The 23,185-nt window shown below is 51.3% G+C and overlaps 3 protein-coding genes across 4 annotated transcripts in view; all 3 read right to left on the bottom strand.

Moving 5' to 3' along the window:
* Positions 1–210: 210 nt before the first annotated feature.
* panx2 (pannexin 2) lies at positions 211–8,757 on the bottom strand. Its single transcript, XM_084671199.1, has 6 exons — positions 7,806–8,757; positions 6,194–6,570; positions 4,893–5,630; positions 3,200–3,338; positions 2,343–2,528; positions 211–2,044 (listed from the first exon to the last, which is right to left on the bottom strand). The coding sequence occupies exons 1-6, from the start codon at positions 8,032–8,034 to the stop codon at positions 1,734–1,736; spliced, it is 1,980 nt and encodes a 659-aa protein (XP_084527325.1). The 5' UTR covers positions 8,035–8,757; the 3' UTR covers positions 211–1,733.
* Positions 8,758–12,586: 3,829 nt separating this feature from the next.
* mlc1 (modulator of VRAC current 1) lies at positions 12,587–17,528 on the bottom strand. 2 transcript variants are annotated; one of them, XM_084672491.1, is made up of 11 exons: positions 17,068–17,528; positions 16,819–16,908; positions 16,680–16,733; positions 16,159–16,260; positions 14,963–15,064; positions 14,718–14,786; positions 14,452–14,568; positions 13,599–13,655; positions 13,369–13,491; positions 13,048–13,203; positions 12,587–12,692 (listed from the first exon to the last, which is right to left on the bottom strand). In XM_084672491.1, the coding sequence occupies exons 1-11, from the start codon at positions 17,338–17,340 to the stop codon at positions 12,612–12,614; spliced, it is 1,224 nt and encodes a 407-aa protein (XP_084528617.1). In that variant the 5' UTR covers positions 17,341–17,528; the 3' UTR covers positions 12,587–12,611. The 2 variants fall into 2 exon arrangements, with proteins under 2 accessions (XP_084528617.1, XP_084528618.1); XM_084672492.1 differs by having other exon boundaries at positions 12,587–12,686.
* Positions 17,529–22,005: 4,477 nt separating this feature from the next.
* The window catches only part of LOC146258095 (ankyrin repeat- and BTB/POZ domain-containing protein 3-B-like), a 55,443-nt gene continuing 54,263 nt past the window's right edge, over positions 22,006–23,185 (bottom strand). Inside the window, 1 exon segment of the mRNA XM_084671600.1 lies at positions 22,006–23,185. This exon segment is cut by the window's right edge and continues 525 nt beyond it. The gene's annotated coding sequence lies outside the window, so the exon portion shown is untranslated.

Raw genomic sequence — 23,185 nt, 5'->3', positions numbered from 1 at the left:
GTGAACAGCATAGTTTGTTACCGGCCATTGTTGCTTCTCGTCATTCAGACCAAATTGCGTAGAAAACAATTCCTAAGATTATATATAAAAACTGCTTTACAAAGGCCTACATGTTACATTGCCAAAAGACACGGAAGGCCAAGTGGGTGGCGCACCCTTGTGTCGACCACCTGCAATAACCGCCACAAAAATATTTTAGTGTAAAATGTGTTTTATTTATTCATAATTTTGACATGTGACAGCCATGTTACCTCATAGATAATTTATTAACAATAAATAGTTGTCTCACAATTAGTGAAATAAAAGCTTTTTAGAGCAGTTACCTACAGAGAACATGCTCACGTACACACTTGTGCTACGGTGTTTTCTAAAGTGCTTTTTGATACATGAGTGTGCTTCAGTAGTCTATCGAGGGTTGGTGAGCCACCGCGTGTTGTGATAATTTAATGAAAACATGAAAGATGATCAAATCTTTATCTCTTCTCTTGTCCAGGGAGATTTCTGCCCTCCAACAGGATTTGGGCTAGCCCCTATACTTTCCTTCTTAGCGATGTGATAAATAACAGTTTATAATCTTGGAAATTGATCCCAAATTCTGACTGCCTTCTCAAAATACCTACCCTGATCTCCTTGCTCATGAATGTAGTATTATAATCCATCACTGCATAGACAATAAGATGACCAACCATCTATTCTACTTTACACTTGACTTCCACACATGAACTCTCACTGGGCTATAAAGGGGAGTACATCCCATATCCACTACTATATTCTGTATACTAACCACACCAGACAGCTGAGTTCTAGTCAGTTGTCACGGGACATCTGCCGTAGCCAAATAACATCCAGTTCATCAGGTTGTTTGAGTGTCGGGGATGAGTGACATCTCTTCCTTGGGTCATCAAACTCAACCTGAGGATCAGTCCCATCAGTTTGACCCCCTGTGCACTGACCCAGAGAACCGTCCAGGAGAATGTCAAATGGTCATGAATTTATGAAAACTTTTTCATCCAATTTGTTTTTCACGCCACTAACAATAAGATACAGTGCTTTTTCAGAACGATATGTTGTATTGTATTGAATGAATGTATTGAACGTAGATCATGTCATAAGCGCATACATTATTGCGACAAATATTTTGTCATATTGTGCATATAATCTCAGTGCAGATTGTGACAGGTGTATTGCATGAGCTACCTGTTTAACTCTGTTAAAGGGACAATAAGCATAAGCAACTAGTACTTTATTCATTATAACTACCTATCGGAGATGCAGTCGAGGTGAAATGTGTGAGAAAAAGCTTCTAACAGTATGCTCGTTCAACCTCATCATCCATGTGAACCCTTATTTTCTTTCTTGATAAGAGAACAGGAAGTTTGCATCTTGTTTCCTGATCTGGTGGAGTTTGAAACTTGACTCTCAATCTAAATGAAGCTAGCCCACCCAATAGCAGCCTGGTCAATCCTCCTCTGCCGAGAGGTAACCGGCCTTGTTGTCGATTAGCGAGCGTTGCGTCTCTTAGATTAAAGTTGATGACTGAAACCTGTCTCACGGGTGTTTCATCCTGACCTACAACTGACTGAAAACACCGACCAACGGCTCTCCGGCTCTGTATCTGTTATTGTTTTTTCGCCCTGCCACAGCAGTACGTATGCGGGCGGAGGAACCTGGAGTAGAGGTTGCTACGTGCTGGGTGGTGACTGGGATGGAGCAGGTGTGTGGCATGTGTCTCCTCAACACTCCCCAGCAGTGATCAACTCCCCGGGTCTCTCTGCCAGCCTGTCTCTCCTCCCCGCCTCCTCGTCCTCCTCAAACAGGGTGTGGTGCATGGCCAGCAGCTGGTGGGCGGGGGTTCTGGGGAAGGGCTCGAGCTTGGTGTCTGGCGCCTCCTGCTGGGGAATGAGGTTCTCAGTGAGGGGGGCGGGGCTCAGGGGGTCACCTGAGGAAAGGGGGTTGGGGCTGATCCCGTTGAGATAGGTGCTGGTGGGGAGGGTGACCGTGGAGAAGGCTGTGTTGGTGGACTCTGGGCTGCCGTTTGTCTTCTCTGTAGAGGAGAAGAATAGACAGCGGTAAGTTCCGACCAAGTCATTTGATTGGACAAGAGGCATTCCGTGATTCCATGACTGTCTTCGACCGTGCCGACGTTCAGCAGAAATGCACACCCTCTCATGTGATATTGCTGAAGTCATAGAACCGGGAGAGGCTAGAGTTCAAATGAAAGACCAGTGGACTGTTCTCCCCTGTTCTTTCAAACTATCAGGCAACAGTCAGGGAAACTAAAGATAGACATGGTCAGGTTTCCTTGGTGATAACCCCCCCCCTGAGACAGGGAACTAGGCTACCTGTGATGGAGGCCGACACGTGGACGATGGTGTGTGTGCCTTCAATGAACACAGTGTCCAGGGAATGTTCTGGAGGGAGGGCCTCTGCAATGACCGCCTCCACCTTGGGTTTGCGGATGGTCATCATGTAGGGATGGACGTCCAGGGAGAAGTTACGAGTGTGCTTCTTCTCCATCGCACTCAGATCTGTGGGTTGAAAAGAACAAGTTGTCAGTGACAAGAAAAACACAAAACCAGTTCAGTTAAGGAGGGGACATAATGCTCGGTTTTGTATTAATAGCCTCGGGTTAACATTCAATAACGTGCAGGGCGTGACCTGTTGAACCTGCGAAGGTTGGAGATTAAGTTCAACAGTGCCGTGCCAGTCCTGAGAGATGCTGAGGTCACACTGTAGGTGATAAATATGTTTCATATTCTTCAGTACTGCCTTATCGGACGGAGATCTGAACACCATCTCGGCCCCGAGCAGAGTTACGAGTGTCAGAGATGTAAGAAAGAGACCAACGTTACAACATCATGATGCCAATTTGAGGCAGAATCTGTTTTCACAAGTAAAGAGAATAAAAATGTGATGACTCAGTAAAGATGGCTCTGTACCCTAAACGCCCCACAGTCTGACCCCTGCAGTCTGACCCCTGCAGCGTGACCCCTGCAGCGTGACCCCTGCAGCGTGACCCCTGCAGCCTGACCCCTGCAGCATGACCCCTGCAGCATGACCCCTGCAGCATGACCCCTCAGTCTGACCCCTGCAGCGTGACCCCTGCAGCCTGACCCCTGCAGCATGACCCCTGCAGTCTGACCCCTGCAGCATGACCCCTGCAGTCTGACCCCTGCAGTATGACTGCTGTGAGACTCACCTTTAGCTGTGGGAGGGTACTGGGTACCCTTGCTGTCCAGCAGGGGAGCCATAAAGGTCTCGGCCACCGTTTTCCTGCGAACCGGTTTGGGTTTGTCAGGCTTGGTGTGGTTCTCCAGACGAGTCAGCGTCAAGGGTTCCTGTCCATCAGAGGAGACACGTTAACATCACCCTAACTGTCCATCAGAGGAGACACGTTAACATCACCCTAACTGTCCATCAGAGGAGACACGTTAACATCACCCTAACCCTGTCCATCAGAGGAGACACGTTAACATCACCCTAACTGTCCATCAGAGGAGACACGTTAACATCACCCTAACCCTGTCCATCAGAGGAGACACGTTAACATCACCCTAACCCTAACCCTGTCCATCAGAGGAGACACGTTAACATCACCCTAACCCTAACCCTGTCCATCAGAGGAGACACGTTAACATCACCCTAACTGTCCATCAGAGGAGACACGTTAACATCACCCTAACTGTCCATCAGAGGAGACACGTTAACATCACCCTAACTGTCCATCAGAGGAGACACGTTAACATCACCCTAACTGTCCATCAGAGGAGACACGTTAACATCACCCTAACCCTAACCCTGTCCATCAGAGGAGACACGTTAACATCACCCTAACCCTAACCCTGTCCATCAGAGGAGACACGTTAACATCACCCTAACCCCTCGCCCTAACCCTAACCCATCACCCTAACCCATCACCCTAACCCATCACCCTAACCCATCACCCTAACCCATCACCCTAACCCCTCACCCTAACCCATCACCCTTACCCTAACCCCTCACCCTAACCCATCACCCTAACCCCTCACCCTAACCCTAACCCATCACCCTAACCCGTCACCCTAACCCGTCGCCCTAACCCCTCATCCTAACCCATCGCCCTAACCCATCACCCTAACCCGTCGCCATAACCCGTCACCCTAACCCGTCACCCATCACCCTAACCCTAACCCATCGCCCTAACCCGTCGCCCTAACCCGTCGCCCTAACCCGTCACCCTAACCCGTCACCCGTCGCCCTAACCCATCGCCATAACCCATCGCCCTAACCCATCGCCCTAACCCATCGCCCTAACCCATCGCCCTAACCCATCACCCTAACCCATCACCCTAACCCATCACCCTAACCCCTAACCCATCACCCTAACCCATCACCCTAACACTCCCAGCTCTGGCCCACACAGTAAGTCATCCCACAGCCCCGTTTACACATAATAACAGCATATTTAGCCGTGATTCAAGCATATTAGGTTACACAAGTGTTCTCTGTCTTTAGAGGGTTGTAATTGGATAACTTTCTGCCATCTCAGGCTCTCGCTGGCCGGAGGGCCTGTTCTAATGGAACAACACAGCAAACCCACTCAGCAAAACTCACACGTGAGTTAATGTGCTGCTCTACTGAGCAACCTCAGACACAAGTGCTGCTCTGGTCGCTTAAAACAGCAGTTGAGCTAATCGGTTCCGTCATTCTCACTGTTAAACTACCTCAAAAGTACAAATTAAGATGATGATTGATCCATGATCACCCGCAAAGGCAAGGAGAGAAAAAGAGAGAGAGGGAGACATGCAGCAAATGGCCAAGGCACTCCAAACAATCCCTTTCAAACAAAATAAATATACAAAAACACATTTTTGTCTCCATCAAAATAAGGAAAGGTTTCAGAAGCCACGCACCTTGAAGGGTTGAGGTAGGGGGTTGGAGGACGGGATCCACTTGATCTTCTTGCGAGGGCGCTTGATGACGAGGGGCTCCCCCCCAAGCTCCCCAACCCCCAGCACGGACGGGTCCAGGCCGGGGTCCACCGTCTGGATCCCAGAGTCCCTCACGGTGGGCGTGGCGTCGTGGTTGGACTGGGCCAGCGCAGCCAGCAGCTGCCGCACCACGTTGTCGTACATCAGGTCGCTCTCGTTGGTGATGAAGTCCAGCCGGTTCAGGGACTTGATGTGGTCGCGGTTCTCGTTGCAGAACATCGCCAGGATGTTGATGTCGCAGAACTGTGACTTCTGCCACCGCCGCCGCGTCTTGATGCCCACCTTGTGGAGCTTGTCGAACACAAAGTTAGACTTGCGCACCACGAACAGGTGCAGCAGGTTGATGAGGATGATGAAGTTCATGGTGCAGAGGAGGGAGATGTCCACCGCCGCCATGATGCGCTGGAGCTGCACGGCGGGGAGCTTGCAGTTGACGCTCAGCCGGAGGTCCGGGATGCTGCTGGTGTCGGGGGGCTCTCCCAGGGCGCAGGTGAACTCGTTCTGCCGCTGGCGGTGGTAGTAGGAGCTCAGGTAGGAGATGGGGATGGAGCTGAGCAGGATGATGGCCAGGTGACGGCCCAGGTACAGCTTGGCTAGGAAGTTGCTCTGTCCTCGTCTCTCCAGGTACTTCTCAAACAGGTTCTGTTCTGGGCTCTTCTCCTTCACATACGAAAACAAACCAAACTGGGTTGGAAACGCTCGCGCCAGGTTCGCTTTTGTGAAGAAATCTGTAACTGTTAAACTAAGACAGGACTACTGTAACTGTTAAACTAAGACAGGACTAATGTAACTGTTAAACTAAGACAGGACTACTGTAACTGTTAAACTAAGACAGGACTTATGTAACTGTTAAACTAAGACAGGACTACTGTAACTGTTAAACTAAGACAGGACTAATGTAACTGTTAAACTAAGACAGGACTACTGTAACTCTTAAACTAAGACAGGACTACTGTAACTGTTAAACTAAGACAGGACTAATGTAACTGTTAAACTAAGACAGGACTACTGTAACTGTTAAACTAAGACAGGACTAATGTAAATGTTAAACTAAGACAGGACTACTGTAACTGTTAAACTAAGACAGGACTACTGTAACTGTTAAACTAAGACAGGACTGATGTAACTGTTAAACTAAGACAGGACTAATGTAACTGTTAAACTAAGACAGGACTATGTGCACGGCATCAACAACAACCACAACAATGGCAAACAGTTTGGACCTTCTCTGCGTTTTCGATGATGTCCCGGCGTTCCTGCTCTGTGATCCCCGGACCTTTGGACTGGATCTGCTTCTCGATCTTGGGGGCCCGGCCCTCGGCCGCCCGGTGGTAGCAGTTATCAATCTCGTGGAGCAGGAAATTGAGCTCGGAGGTGAGGCGGGTGGACCCCAGGAACTCCCAGCCCAGTGCTGGGATGTACATGATGCCCGCGAAGGCCAGCAGGGCGTAGGGCAGGAACTTGTGCTCAAACAGGGAAGGTCGGAGGTTCTGTTCGACCCCGGGGGGGGCGTCGCGGAGCTCCGTCCAGCAGTAGCCACGCGCGTACAGGGCCTGATCCCTGGTGAAGTTGTGGGGGGTGTAGCAGTAAATAGACTCCTCTGGGATCAGAAAGGGGGACGATTAGTCTTCATTCCACACAGTGAACCACTTCAACATTCACCTAGCACACGACTAGCATGTACATACAGTGGTCCACCCCTCCATCTCCCCTCGCGAATCTTATGTCATGAAATGACCAATAACTGGATGGTTTATCTAGCCTTACTTGGTTTAAAACCATGTGACAAGCATGTTCTCTTTGAGGTCTGCATCCCATGCCAGTGACACAAAGTGAAACCACATGCTTCTGCTCAAACTTGTTTTTTGTGATGATTACACTCTGTAATGTGACAGGACTGAGAGGAGATGAGAGGAGACGAGAGGAGACGAGAGGAGACAAGGAGACGAGAGGAGACGAGAGGAGACGAGAGGAGACGAGGAGACGAGGAGACGAGAGGAGACGAGAGGAGACGAGAGGAGACGAGGAGACGAGAGGAGACGAGAGGAGACGAGAGGAGACGACAGGAGACGAGAGGAGACGAGAGGAGACGAGGAGACGACAGGAGACGAGAGGAGACGAGGAGGCGAGAGGAGACGAGAGGAGACGAGGAAACGAGAGGAGACAAGAGGGGACGAGGAGACGAGGAGACGAGAGGAGTAGAGAGGAGACGAGAGGAGACGAGAGGAGACGAGAGGAGACGAGGAGACGAGATGAGACGAGGAGTCAAGAGGAGTCGAGAGGAGACGAGAGGAGACGAGAGGAGACGAGAGGAGACGAGAGGAGACGTGCAGCGGGAGATGTGGGGTGGTTCCTCTATGGCAGCGCCTAGCAGGAGAGTCACAGCTGGATGCTGCTGCTATGCAGACAGTCTGACTCAGCATCTAGCTACCCCTCTCATCCCCCTCTCATCCCCCTCTTCCTTCCCCCTGTTCATCCCCCTCTTCCTCCCCCCTTTTCCTCCCCCCTGTTCCCTCCTCCTGCTGCTCCTCTACATTCCCCTCCTCCCCCTTCCTTTCCCCTCCTCCCCTCCCCCCATTCACTCAATTCAACTCAATAAATCTTTATTGTCCCTGGAGGACAATTTGTCTCCTCCTTCCCCGTGTTTCCAGACACTGTCTTGGTCTCCCTCAGACACGTTTCCTACCCAACCCTCTCAACGGGCCTCAGCGCACACCTCCCAGTCCAGCCCAACACTGGGACGCTCCGGACTCCGACCAGCCCCCTTCCGAGAGAGATCCAGCCTGCCTGCCGCACACTGACAGCGCCCCCTACTGTCCCTCCGCCGGCACTGACCTGCAAAGTTCCTGGTGAAGACCAGAGTGACCAGCAGGATGGGGATGATGACGGTTCCTATGGTGACGACCCGGTCGAAGGGCAGCTCCAGTTTGAGCTGGACCAGCAGTCCGGCCAGCGCGCCGTTCTTCTCATCCTGTGACGAGCCAGGAAGGATGAGCTCCTTCAGCTTCTCTCCCGCCAGCAGAGCCGTGGCCATGTCCAAGTTCTGCTCTAGAATGTTCTGCATCCGGGATTTACCTGGGCAGGGTTGGGGAGTCCCCCGGTGACCCTGCCTGCCTCCTGCCTCCGCACACACACACCACACTCATACACACACACACTCACAGGCAGACGCACACATACACTCAAGCTCTCGCTCGCTCGCACAAACGCACACGCTTCAATATTCACCCACAGGCTCTCTCTCTCTCTCTCTCTCTCTCTCTGCCTCTCTCTCTCTCTCTCTGCCTCTCTCTCTCTGCCTCTCTCTCTGCCTCTCTCTCTGCCTCTCTCTCTCTGCCTCTCTCTCTGCCTCTCTCTCTGCCTCTCTCTCAGTCGGGGGCTCTCTTAGGTGTGCAGTTCCGTCTCTGCTGGAACACACAGAGGAGAGTCTTGGTTCAGAGTGAGTCTACCTCTGTGTTCTGGGCGTCCACCTCGCTGCAACAGGACATGATGTTCAGTAGTCTGCCAGTGAGCACAGCCCCCGAGCTGGCAGCACGCTGAGCTGCCACCGGCCCCCAGTCTGCTCCCTCTCCACTGGGCGTCTCTACTGGGTGTCCAGCAGGATGACAGGGACCCTCATGTGGGCGTGTTCAGCTCCAGGGATCTGGATGTTGGGGCTGAGATATCAGCGTTCTGTGCCGACCGTATCCACTTCCCAGCGTCACCTTCCTGCAAGACAAACATTGAGCCATCGGGTCTCTTTCAGAACACAAATAGAAACCAGGGGTTTGGAATAAAAAGAGTTCAGGAAAGGGTGCTCCTGCTTCTGGTCATCACGCCTGCGATCAGACACATCTCCCTCGCAGTCCAGGAGTGCCTGTGTTCCTGTAAACCCCTCAGAGAACCGGAGGAATGTGGTTAAACGTCTCAAAGCACAGAGGGGGGGCAGTGAGGAACAGCCCCCCCCCCCCCAAGCACCGACCTCTCGCTCTGTGAGAAGGAAAAATGACTGTGGAATTCTAATTCTTATCTGTGACATTATTGTTAAGGTGACTGGATGAAAGTAGCGTGCCCTGGTCATTGACGGTGTCACAACAAGACCAGGACCTTGAATCTGAGAGGATTAATGAACACCATGTTCATACTAGAGTTCCAGCTGTCAGTCATGGAAAGCCTTCTGTGTGTGTGTGTGTGTGTGTGTGTGTCTGTGTGTGTTCAGGACTGCATACACATTAGAGGAAGGTTATGTGAATGTCCTTCTCAGGAGAGTGAACGCATGCACCGTCCCTGCTCATTCCTCTCTCTCTCTCTCTCTCTCTCTCTCTTGCTCTCTCTTTATCACGCTGTCTCTTTCTCTCTCACTTATTATTTATTTCTCTCTTACCATCTCTCTTAACGTCTCTCTTCCTCTTCCTCTCTCTCTCTTTCTCTTTCTTTCGTTGTCTCTCTCCCTCTTTCTCCCTCTCTTTCTGTATTGCTCATGCTGTCTTACTCACCCCTTTCTTGGTCTTTAAAAAATCACAATGTTCCCTGAAGTAGACACGTGCGGGAGAGGGAGAGAGGGAGAGAGAGAGAGGGAGAGGGAGAGGGAGAGGGAGAGGGAGAGGGAGAGAGGAGAGGAGAGAGATGAGGGAGAGAGAGGAGAGGGAGAGAGAGAGGGAGAGAGAGGAGAGAGGGAGAGAGAGAGAGAGAGAGAGAGAGGAGAGGAGAGGGAGAGAGAGAGAGAGAGAGAGAGAGAGAGAGAGAGAGAGAGAGAGAGAGAGAGAGAGAGAGAGAGAGAGAGAGAGAGAGAGAGAGAGGAGAGGGATGAGGGAGAGAGAGGAGAGGGAGAGAGAGAGGGAGGAGAGGGAGAGAGAGGAGAGAGGGAGAGGAGAGAGAGAGGAGAGTGAGAGAGAGGAGAGAGGGAAAGGAGACACTGCTAATGAGAAGTGTGTATGAACCTCTTATCTGAGTGTTCTGATCAATAGAATAAATAACCACAGCTGCCTCTGCTGACTTCCAGGTTGGGCCCAGAGGGAGAGTCAGTGTGAGGGAGGACCTTCACAAGGATACACAGTGTGCTTCCCCTAAACCCTACAGTATCACAACTATTCAGCACAACACCGAAATGCCGATGACGATTAAACAATGTATATGATAACACAACCCAAATCAAATGACAAAGTCTACACACAAAAACTCTGAAACTCTGGCTACATTCAAACGGGAGGAAATGTACGTCAGAACATCTCATTTTAAAGAGACACTGTCATATTTCAACCACTCGTCTTTTGGCAGTGATGAGGGTGAGAGCCCTTGGCACAGGTCCAGTCCTTCAGATTATACCCCCCAGTTCCAGAGTTCTACAAGTGTTTAACAGGGAAGCCATGTCACTGGGACACTATAACCCCGGTATGGTCACTGACAGCAGTTAGCTTAACGAAGAGCGCCAGATTCTGGTTATTAGAACCGACACATTTCCGACAGCGGCATGAGAGAGTGCTCGAGGAACTGTAAATAGCGAGGAATTTTACTGTAATGTCACTGTTCTCTGACCAGTCCTTAGTACCCCTAAGCACAAAACAGCTGTGTTTTAGTGTGTTCACGTTACGAAACCGCTCGTTTGTGGTAACTACTCGCTGACTGAGATCCCTGCAAAACACGAAACTATAAAACAGAATTCGTTTTTCAGACATAACGGTCGGGGTGGGGTGAATTCTTCCAAGACACATTTAAGTCAAACCGCACAAAACGTTACGATGAAAACTCAAGTCAATAACACAATGGCTTTTCAGCACCAGAGCCGGTGACAGCTCCGGTAAGAGGACGGGATGGGGAGAGTCTGTCGGTGTGAGAAAGATAGGGACAAAAGGGGGGAAAGACTTGAGTCGGACTCTCGTTCTTGTGATATGTAATACCTGTATCAGCTACCTGCTCTCCTGTCAGTGACGACACGAGACATTTTCGGTCCGCCTGTCACGCAAAACCTTTAGGCTAAAGTCGAGATTCCTCAAAGACAAAAATACACGAATTTTCATTCAGAGGAAGGAAATCTAATGTACTTACAAGTCCTCAGCATCCCCGGCGAGGTAAGAGTTAATCTGCAGTGCGGGCGAGCCGTTACACCGTGTATCCGGGCACACCGGTTTGTTCCGCCTCTACCCCTCCTTGTCCCCCCCTCCCCTCCCCTCCCCTCCTCCTGGTGTAATGACACAATAGGAATCAAGTGTATTGCATCGCATCCACGCTCTTTGCTAAATCGAAACGCAAGCAAATGTATCAACCTATTACAAATGGAAGAGAACCGCTTGAGTTTGTTGGGAGATGATTGACTCTCGCAATTTCAATCATCAACGGATTCAGTTTCTAGAACACGTAATTATGATGAAAATATCTTAGCATGTCATCATTTCACGAGGCGTTCACGTCTCGCCTCAAACTCATAACTGTGCTGCAGGTCTGGGCTGAACGATGCAAGCCGGCTACCCAGCGGGAGATCAGCGTTCGGTCTTCAGGAAGGGAGACCCCTCTCTCCGGGTCCTAATGTCACCCGCGCCATATGTGCTCTGTAGGTTCAGGGGTGTGGTGCATAGTTGCCCCGTGCGTGATTATCGTTCGTTGGAATCTACCGTACACACGTCAGCGATTTCTATGTATATGTTAATATAAGTTTTCTTTGAGCTTCCCGCATCACCCGAGGCGGCAGAATGAATGCGCACCAAACGGTCGGACAAGTCTCCTCAAGCCGGTTTCCGCCGGTTATGTTGCCGCGACTACTGACTGGTTACTAACACGCTGGGCAACACCACATCGTTTGTCGCTGGATGCTTGATTTGTACCATGATGTACGGTTTAAGTCTGAAACTTAACTTCATGTTAGAGTTAGGCATCTTGTCTTGCCTATAGGCTACGATACTGCCGAAAGAGACAGTCGATAAGCAACGATCGATTTGATGAACCAGCAAGTGTAAACCAGATCATATTAAAAGGATCAAACGTGATCTCAGAGTAATGACAGTTTTATTGGCCTTGTGAAGAAATGCAGTTTATCAAAATATTGTACAGTGACCTATCTTACATAATTGTCAGACATGCAGTGTTTACTTAAAGTGGTACCCTGTAGTTATATTTTCATGGTTTCTGGAACTTTAAATATGAAGTTATGAGAACAGTGAGTTTAGAAGTATGTCTACAGTTGCTTGCATGAAGCAAATTGTTAAAGTATAAAAGTATCAACACACAGCATGCATCAAAGCCACATCTGATCTCATCTCTCACCTCCCCCTCCCCCCCTCCCCCACCCTCCACCCCCCGCCCTCCTCTTCCCCCTCCTCCTCGCTCCCCTTCCCCCTCCCTCCTCCTCCTCCCGCTCCTCCCCCTCCTCTCCCTTCTCATCCCCCCCTCCTCCCCCTCCTCCTCCTCCTCGCTCCTCCTCCCTCCCCCATCCTCCTTCCTCTTCCCTCCTCCTCCCTCCCCCTCCTCCTTCCTCCTCCTCCCTCCTCCTTCCTCCTCCTTCCTCCTCCTCCCTCCTCCTCCCTCCTCCTCCTCGCTCCTCCTCCCTCCTTCTCATTCCCCCTCCTTCCTCCTCCTACCTCCTCCTTGCTCCTCCTCCCTCCTTCTCCTTCCCCCTCCTCCTTCCCCCTCCTCCTTCCCGCTCCTCCTTCCTCCTTCCTCCTCCTCTTGTTACTGAGCCATCTGGACCACCACAGCCTTCCAGGCCTTGTCTTTGTCAAAGTCTTGCAGCGTTCCATTGGAAGCCTGTTGCTGAGAAACAATAAAGAAAGTTTGCCATGAACAACTACACTGTTTACCACCATCATCATCACCTTCATCATTATTATTCTGCCTATCAGATTCTCCGTCACTATTTGTGTGTGAGTGCAAGCACCTGTTTGTTAGTGTGTCCTGTATGTGCACAGTGTGTCTATCTGTTTAGTGGTGTGTGTACCTCTGACAGTGGTGTGTCTGTGTGCGTGTGTGTGTGTACCTCTGACAGTGGTGTGTGTGTGTGTGTGTACCTCTGACAGTGGTGTGTGTGTGTGCGTGTGTGTGTACCTCTGACAGTGGTGTGTGTGTGTGTGTGTGTGTACCTCTGACAGTGGTGTGTGTGTGTGTGTACCTCTGACAGTGGTGTGTGCAGGTTGTCGTCCCACTCAGGAGCCTGCATGCGGAGCTGGGTCTTGTAGGCAGCACAGCGCAGCACGGTGGCCAGAGTCAGTACTGCCTGCACCAGCAGCAACACCATCAGCATCACCAGCAGGATGTCGTACGACTGCTGCGATGCGCGCGCACACACACACACACTCAGTCCCCTACTGACTCGAGCCCTGCAGAATATCAAACTGCATGACGTGGTAATGATAATGTCTAGCCTGGAAAACCCGACTGCAAGCTACAACCCTGGAGCCTGGTATAATCCCTGAGGGGACATTGTGCCCACCTTGTCTGCAGGCACCTCATGCAGGAAGATCTCTACCACGTTCAGGACACTGCAGGACAGGAAGGCAGCAGCAGAGAAGAGCAGGGGAGACGTGACACTACTGATGGCTATCAACATCTCAACCTGGAGAGGAGGAGGGGTGGGGTGGGGTGGGGAGGGGAGCAAAGGGGTGGTAAATGATAAAGAACTGAAGAGGTTGGAGAGGGAGAAGCTAAAGAAGACAGACTCACCAAACATCTGCTGGGGTATTCTGCCACCACATGACTGGCGATGGCACTGGGGAAACACTGCAGGAGACAGACATGGAGATGAGGACAGAGAACCCTTTTCCCTCCACATGATCACACAGCTAGTATACTGCCCCCTCCACATGATCACACAGCTAGTATACTGCCCCCTCCACATGATCACACAGCTAGTATACTGCCCCCTCCACATGATCACACAGCTAGTATACTGCCCCCTCCACATGATCACACAGCTAGTATACTGCCCCCTCCACATGATCACACAGCTAGTATACTGCCCCCTCCACATGATCACACAGCTAGTATACTGCCCCCTCCACATGATCACACAGCTAGTATACTGCCCCCTCCACATGATCACACAGCTAGTATACTGCCCCCTCCACATGATCACACAGCTAGTATACTGCCCCCTCCACATGATCACACAGCTAGTATACTGCCCCCTCCACATGATCACACAGCTAGTATACTGCCCCCTCCACATGATCACACAGCTAGTATACTGCCCCCTCCACATGATCACACAGCTAGTATACTGCCCCCTCCACATGATCACACAGCTAGTATACTGCCCCCTCCACATGATCACACAGCTAGTATACTGTGCCCTCCACATGATCACACAGCTAGTATACTGTCCCCTCCACATGATCACACAGCTAGTATACTGCCCCCTCCACATGATCACACAGCTACATTATGTGGAAGTCACAGATTAGTTTCAGCTTCTCTTCTCCCTCTGCAGAAACCATGCACTCTACTCTGGACGGGGCCCAGTGGTGACAGCAGACATCCGGCAGTGACAGACTGTGAGGTGCTCCAGACAACGTACTGCCACCAGGACCCAGAAGAAGGTGACAGAGAGGTAGGGTCCAGGAAGCAGGATGTCCATGTTGAGAGCGATGATCCCTCCGAACACAGCAGCGATCCCCACGACCACCTGGATCACCTGAAGGGACACGTCTCTGCTCACTCCAGGTGACATCTCTGGTACAGCGAGTGTACACTACCTGACATTAGCCATTCTCACGTGTTTATGACATGATGAAAACCTGCATAGAGGTGGTGTTTGGTAGCTTGCAGAGTGTCCGTACTCACAGAGTAGGCCTTCAGGACCCGGGTGGGAAAAACAGCAGGAGTCAAAACCACAGGCCTGTCATACACCAGCTGAGACGGAGCAGGAGAGAGTGAAAGAGAGAGAGAGAGAGAGAGTGAAAGAGAGAGAGAGAGTGAGAGAGATAAGTAAGGGATAGACAGAAGAGTAATAATGAACAAAGGAAATGTAATTGGAAGATCTCTGTAGATAAAGCCATGTCTTATAATGAGTTCACACGCACACACACCTTCCTGTGGCCGCAGCAGTCGTCTGCAGAGCGAGCTGACAGGATGACAGTGCTGGCCATCAGCACCTCCAACACCATCATCAGGAGGAGGTTGAAGTTGATCTGAACAGAGAGGAGGAGGGCGGAGGCAGGAGGGTAGAGGGGAGGAGTCAGGAGGAGGGTGGAGGGGAAGAGGGTGGAGGGTGAGGAGGGTGGAGGGTGAATAGGAGGAGGGTAGAGGGGAGGAGGGTGGAGGCAGGAGGAGGGGAAGAGGGTGGAAGGTGGAGGGGAGGAAGGTGAAGGGTGAAGAGGAGGAGGGTGGAGGGGAGGAGGGTGGAGGGTGGAGGGGAGGAGGGTGGAGGGGAGGAGGGTGGAGGGGAGGGGAGTGGAGGCAGGAGGGTGGAGGGTGGAGGGGAGGAGGGTGGAGGGGAGGAGGGTGGAGGGGAGGGGAGTGGAGGCAGGAGGTGGAGGGTGGAGGGTGGAGGGGAGGAGGGTGGAGGAAGGGTCACAGGTGAGGGAGGAGGGTCAGATACAACTGAATATGACTACAGCCAGCAGACATGAGGATGACTACAGCAAACAGCAGACTGGAGGGTGACTACAGCAAACAGCAGACTGGAGGGTGACTACAGCAAACAGCAGACTGGAGAGTGACTACAGCCAGCAGACTGGAGGGTGACTACAGCAAACAGCAGACTGGAGGGTGACTACAGTCAGCAGACTGGAGGGTGACTACAGCAAACAGCAGACTGGAGGGTGACTACAGCAAACAGCAGACTGGAGGGTGACTACAGCAAACAGCAGACTGGAGGGTGACTACAGTCAGCAGACTGGAGAGTGACTACAGTCAGCAGACTGGAGGGTGACTACAGTCAGCAGACTGGAGGGTGACTACAGCCAGCAGACTGGAGGGTGACTACAGCAAACAGCAGACTGGAGGGTGACTACAGCCAGCAGACTGGAGGGTGACTACAGCCAGCAGACTGGAGGGTGACTACAGCAAACAGCAGACTGGAGGGTGACTACAGCAAACAGCAGACTGGAGGGTGACTACAGCAAACAGCAGACTGGAGGGTGACTACAGCAAACAGCAGACTGGAGAGTGACTACAGTCAGCAGACTGGAGAGTGACTACAGTCAGCAGACTGGAGGGTGACTACAGTCAGCAGACTGGAGGGTGACTACAGCCAGCAACAGAGGACCTATGCTGGACTCACGTTAACTGCAGACGGGTTGAAGACCAGCTTACATCCAAACCACACCAGGCAGGTTGTGGTCACAGCGAACGTTGACACGTACACCACCAGGAAGTCTGACACCTGGGAAAGACATGGTTGGGCTTTACTGGTGTTGACCTGAAGCAATCATCTCCAGTGTTCACCCGTAGCAGACACCTTGTCCTGAGTGGTGTTTGTTGAACATTAATGAAGGATTTTCAGGCCCTGACCTGTACTTGTTTGTAAAAGTTTTTTGTTTCATTATTTTATTAAACTCCACGTGCTCACGTTATTCTTTTACTAGATGAATAGCCCTTCCCTGTCAAAGAGTGCAAGGCAAGTTGGAAATACATACACAAGCACTGACATAGCACAGGTGTGAGGTCTATGGGGGGCTGAAACAGGGCCAAAGGTAAACCCTGAACCGGATCAGACCGGATCCCTACTGTCCCCGGTTCCAGAAAAGTTCCATGAAAAAAGAAAAGCACAGTGGTGTTGTGATGAGACTGAGCTGGACTCACGGCTGCATGTGTGTTCTGGGCGATGACCAAGCAGCTCAGGGCTGCAGGGAGGCTCTGAGACAGAGACACACGAGGGAGTCAGAGGGAATCCTGAACAAGCAGCAACAAGACGCCAGCGCTTCCGTCGGCGCTCACTCACCGAGCCAGCGGCACAGCGCAGGTAGTCCATGGCAACCGGAAACACATTTCCCAGGTAGAGAGAAAATCCGGCTGTGATCAGCAAACTTCCCTGGAGATACACACACGCGCACCCACACACACACGCGCACCCACACACACACACACACACACGTACACACACAAACACACACACAGGAGTCAGATCGAAGCACTGAAACCGTACTAAATGGCGTCACGACGCGTTTTGCCTTTGATCCTTTGTCCTTACCCCCAGGAATACACTGTAGAGCCAGGCGCGGCAGCTGAGGCAGGATTGGAGGCAGGGATGGAGGCGAGGCGAGGCCGGGGCAAGCTGCAGGTCACTGGCCCGGACATCCACCGTGTAGCTGTCCCTTTCCGGCCGACCCCCCCCCTCCGACCCCCCCTCCGACCCCCCCTCCGACCCCCAGTCCCCGCGCTGGCTCAGCACTCCGGCCCCCCTCTCCAGGGTGGTCATCTGGGCGTAGCTGAACTCCTCCCTGGAGGAGGGCTCTCTCTGCATCCCCCTGGAGGCCCTTACAGCTTCCCTGGAGGCCCTTACAGCTTCCCCTGGAGGCCCTTACAGCTTCCCTGGAGGCCCTTACAGCTCCCCCTGGAGGCCCTTACAGCTTCCCTGGAGTCCCTTACAGCTCCCCCTGGAGGCCTTTACAGCTTCCCCTGGAGGCCCTTACAGCTCCCCCTGGAGGCCTTTACAGCTTCCCCTGGAGGCCTTTACAGCTTCCCCTGGAGGCCCTTACAGCTTCCCCTGGAGGCCCTTACAGCTTCCCCGGAGGTCTGGACAGCTTCCCCTGGAGGCCCTTACAGCTTCCCCTGGAGGCCCTTACAGCTTCCCCTGGAGGCCCTTACAGCTCCCCCTGGAGGCCTTTACAGCTCCCCCTGGAGGCCCTTACAGCTTCCCCTGGAGGTCTGGACAGCTCCCCTGGAGGTGCTGAGGTGGGCTCACCTGGAGGTGCTGAGGTGGGCTTCCCTGGAGGTGCTGAGGTGGGCTCCCCTGGAGGTGCTGAGATGGGCTCACCTGGTTGGGCACACAGAGGTTGTCTCCACCAGGCTTGAGTCAACACACCAACCCCACTGTACCACTGCCGTACCTTGTCGACATGCTACCAAGCTGGATTTACATTTGATCTTGCAGGACGACACCGGTAGGGTGATAGAACTCAGCCATGCTGACGTCAGAAGGTTCAAGACACTATAGGGAGTCAGGTGGCTGAGCGGTTAGGGAATCGGGATAGTAATTTGAAGGGTCGCCAGTTCGATTCCCGGTCGTGCCAAATGATGTTGTGTCCTTGGGCAAGGCACTTTACCCTACTTGCCTTGGGTGAATGTCCCTGTACTTACTGTAAGTCGCTCTGGATAAGAGCGTCTGCTAAATGTAAATGTAAGACACACTTGTTCCGGGAGTACAACGGCACTTAAGAATGCTTGGCTGGACCTGATGTTAGTTTCCTCCAGGATCATAATGACTCTTATTAAAGGAATTGTTGCTCTTGTAAGTTAGTACTCGTGTACTCGCTGTGAAATATTTTACTGTTGATTGTTCTTCTACAAGTACAGTCTTGCACTTTTTGTGGTTCATGTTGTTTTAATTTGTTACGTGTATAACTGCATGCTCTTATGAGTCTTCCCTTTGGCACTTGTTTACTTTTTCACAATGTATGCTTCATGTTTTGGCTGCTTGCAGTGTTTGGGACTACCTCGTTGTTATGATCAGTGACCTATGCTCTTTTGTAAAGCTCTCTCTTGGAAGTCGCTTTGGTTTGAAAACATCTGCTAAATGCATAAATGTAAACGTAAAGGTAACATAAAGCAAGTATTTAATCTGCAGTCAAAACAGATCTCTTCACTTGATCAGTTCCATCACTCACAAAGTTTCTCGAATTAACAGTGAACTGCTGTTAAAATGAGTTGGCTGATCATCAAAACCTTGTCTCCCTAAGCTGAGAAAGCAGCAGTTTCAATACTTTCAATAAATAGGCTTTGTTACAGTCTGAAGTCTTAGTTATATTCAGTCAGTACTGACTAACAACAGAGTGAGCAACAGTCTAGCAACAGACCTGAAAGCATGAGATGTCTGCCTGACTTCATAAACACCCCTCACCCCTCTCTCACCCCACCTCAACCCCACCTCAACCCTCCCTCACCCCTCCCTCCCTCACCCCTCCCTCCCTCACCCTCCCTCACCCCTCCCTCACCCCTCCCTCACCCCTCCCTCACCCTCCCTCATCCCTCCCTCACCCCTCCCTCACCCTCCCTCACCCCTCCCTCACCCTCCCTCACCCCTCCCTCCCCTACAGGGAGCCTCAGATTCACCCTTTCATGTCCTTCTTTGTCAGGTCAGCTGAGGTCTGACCAGGTTCTCCCCCTCCTTTTCACTCACCTGTTCAGCTGTCAGACTCTCTGCACCTCTCCAACGTCCCACTCACGCAGTTCTCCCAGCCACTAATAGTTTCTTCAGATCCTTCTCTCTCTCTTAGCCTCTCCCTCCTTCTCTCTCTCTCTCTCTCTCTCTCTCTCTCTCTCTCTGTCCTTCTCTCTCTCTCACTCTCTCACCCTCTTCCTCCCTCTCTACTTCTCTTCTGCGTTGTTCCGAGGAGAGAGAAAGAGGTTTTGGAGTTTGTTCAAAGAGCAGAACAGTGTTGGCTGTGGCATTGCTGTGTGTGAGAGGGCGACAGACTGAGTCACAAAGAGAGAAGGGGCTCTCTCAGGGGGCTGCCCCGGGCACTGGGCAGTCCCTCTCCCTCCCACCTGCTCAACACGCACTTACACAATATACAAACACACTCAATATGCAGTTATACAATACACACCAACACAACACCTTTGTACACATACACACACACACACGTACACAGAGGTACACACACATGCATGTGTGCACACAGAAACACATGCACATACTTTAGCCCACCCATAAAGTATGCAAACAAATCGACACATGCATTAACTGACACATGTACACACGCAAACACTTTCAGATTCAGAAAGACCAGGACAACAACAACACCTCCTCTTCTCCTCTTCCTTTCCTCCTCCTCTTCCTCTCCTCTTCCTCTCCTCCTCCTCTTCCTTTTCTCCTCCTCTCCTCCTCTCCTTCTCTCCTCTTCTCCTTCTCTCCTCCTCCTTGTTTCCTCCTCCTCTCCTCCTTTCTCCTCCTCCCCTCCTCCTCAACCTGCATCCCTGCTCTCTCTGTCCTTCTCCCCCAACAAGGAGATTATAGTATAATGTAAAAGTAGTATGGTGGTGTCTTATATGTGATTAGCTGTCTGTACATGTTGCTAATAACATAGTATTGTTTGAACAGTGAATCAGCTGAAAGAGTTTGTCTGATGTTGCTTCATGACCGTCTCCTCCGTTTTACTTTCACTAATGCAATGTTCCTGTCCTCTTCATTGTGTGTGTGTGTGTGTCTGGGGTGTTATTGACTGTGTGTGACTGTGTGTGTGTGTGTGTGTGTGTGAAACTGAGGATTCCATTCAGACTCTCAACACAGCGGTACACAGACTAAATTCTTCCTGTGCAGCCGTAACCATGGAAACTCTCTAACAACTCACCCCCATCACTCCTCTGCCCATTCCTGTCCTCCAGACCACATGCACACACACACTCGCTCAAAAACACACGCTCAAATAGACCCTCACACATACACACACACTTAAATGACCACACACTCACACACATGCACGCACACTCAAAAGGACATACTCAACTACACGCACACACTCAACTACACACACACACACACACACACACACACTCAACGACACATACAATGCATGATGTAAATCAGCTCACTGTGCTGCTGTCGTTCCAGGTCCTTATGAGACCGTTTCCAAAGCTGCTGGATGTTGTTCAGTGTGTGTGGATACACAGTGTGTGTATCATGCAGGCTGGGGCCTTACCACAGCGGCCTGGGTTAGAGTCCAGCCTAGGCCCTTTGCTGCATGTCTCTTTCTCTCTCTCCCTACCTTTCCTCTCACACCTCACTTAAAACCTGTGTGGTAAAGCATGAGAAATAAAAAATATCTGCAGATGGGCATGCTGCCTGTCCTGGGGAGGACTGGGAGAGGAGAGGAGGTCCACAGTAACAACATCCCAGTCCAACAAGGCTGAGAGCAGAGCAGGCCCAGGGCCCGGGCTGAGAGCAGAGCAGGCCCAGGGCCCGGGCTGAGAGCAGAGCAGGCCCAGGGCCCGGGCTGAGAGCAGAGCAGACGCTGCCAGGATCAGACTGAACGAGCTGACAGAGCTGAAGGTCTCTGGAGCAGCCCTGCTGTTCCTCTGGTGGAGGAGAGCGTGACCACTCTGGAGGCGAGAAGAGCTGGACACAAGCAGCTCTCTGTTCCCCCACACGGCTATCACTGAGGCTGATTCTCTCTGCTTCACTCACTCTCTGTCTCTCTCTTTCACTCTCTTTCACTCTCTTTCTGTGTCTCTGTTTTACACTCTCATTCTGTCTCTCTCACTCTGTCTCTCTCACTCTGTCTCTCTCACTCTCTGTCACTGTTTCTTTTCCTATTTCACTTGCTCACTCACTCAAAATCTCTGTCTCTCTCTCTCACCCACTGTCTCTCTCTCACCCAGTCTCTCTCTCACCCACTGTCTCTCTCTCTCTTTCTCACACTCACCCACTCTGTCTCTCTGTCTCCACCCGAAGGTCTTTCTCTCCATCAACCTTCCCTCTTTCTGCTTGGCTTCACTTACAGAACACTGGGTGGCTTGTGTTCCCTCTAAGTAAAGTGTCAACAACTGAAACATACAGCTGCCAAAGCTGCATCATTCATATTTAATACTGGGCCTGTAGCCTTGGGAGCACTGCCAGTGCTACTGAGAGTTCCAGGCTGGATCACTACTCACTGTCCTTCAGGTTCTTTGTTCTCAAGTCTTATGGTTTCCTGTTACACTGTTTACAATTCACAGCATACCTCCTCCCCCTCTTCCTCCCCCCCTCCTCCTCCACCACCTCCTCCCCCCTCTCCTCCTCCTCCTCCTCCCCCTCCCCCCTCTCCTCCCTTCTCCACCCCCCACCTCCTCCTCCCCCTCCTCCTCCTCCGAAACCCTTCCTGGGAACAAGTCTAGGAGAACTGGACCAGAGCGACACAGCAGAAAATCATTTTCAAAACCAGGTGAGAAAAACATGAATATCACACCAAGGATTCATGAAGGACAAAGATTATTTGTTTAAATTAATCTTTATAGAGGAAACATACATGATGTCAAGTCTCAGAGTATCGTCTACATGGTGTTACGTCTCACAGTATCGTCTACATGGTGTTACGTCTCACAGTATCGTCTACATGGTGTTACGTCTCAGAGTATCGTCTACATGGTGTTACGTCTGGAGACAGTCTCCTGCAGTCATGCTCAGGGGAGGACATGTCCAAAAACTTTGCAGAGAAAAGACGAAACAAGTCATTTTTCTACAGAACACTACAAACAAATCCTGTTCAAGTTTAGCCTGCGTAAGACTTCCAGAGCTGGATTAATTAAAAACATTTTATCTGTGTAATTAAAGTTCTCTTTGTACCACTATGCAGCTAAGCAGGAGTTTGGGCCTGTCATCTGGTCTCTCCTGTCCCAAACCAGAACCAGGATGCTGTTCTAGAACCAGAACCAGGAAGCTGTTACCAGGATGCTGTTCTAGTTCCCCCAGATGCCCCCCCCCCCCTCGCTGTTTGACATGCAGACCTCAGACCACACTCTACACACGCTGAAAGAGAAATCTAGAGAAAGTGAAAAGCCCACGTCAGTGTGACATGCTCTTAGCACATAGAACAGGGAACGTTTTTTTTACAGATACATCATATTACCTATGCCAGTACTCGAGATGAGATATCTGTCGGTATTTACATTAACTTACAGGGGGAGTGCGAGTGGAACTCCATATTCACAATATTTACAACAGTCACAGTAGACAAGGGACATGACTGACTGTATCCCATAAGGACCTAGATGGCAGCACAATATATCAATATGATGATGGTGAAACCAAGGTTAGGAAATGTAACTGACTACTGCAGAACTATAAAGAGGATTGTGTGTGTGTGTACATGTTGTGTGTGTGCATGTTGTGTGTGTGTGTGTGCATCCATTCCACTCTGCAGCAGAGGGCAGGTCTTCTCTCAACATTCTCCTCAGAACGTCACGGCTGCAGCATCACATCTGTGCCATGATGACTAGTGTTGGCTTAAACCTCGATGCCACACCACGCTGCAACAGCAAACAGCCCCATAACCCAGTAATTTACATCCCTGACCCTGCTGACACAGCCCCAGGACTGCCCTGAGACACAGCCCCAGGACTGCCCTGAGACACGGCCCCAGGACTGAGACACGGCCCCAGGACTGAGACAC

Source organism: Hypomesus nipponensis, chromosome 14 (genome assembly GCF_054491055.1).
Source record: "Hypomesus nipponensis isolate SF chromosome 14, ASM5449105v1, whole genome shotgun sequence".
Lineage (NCBI taxonomy): Eukaryota > Metazoa > Chordata > Actinopteri > Osmeriformes > Osmeridae > Hypomesus > Hypomesus nipponensis.
The sequence above is the reverse complement of the archived record's forward strand: the minus strand, read 5'-3'. Positions and strand labels throughout refer to the sequence as shown.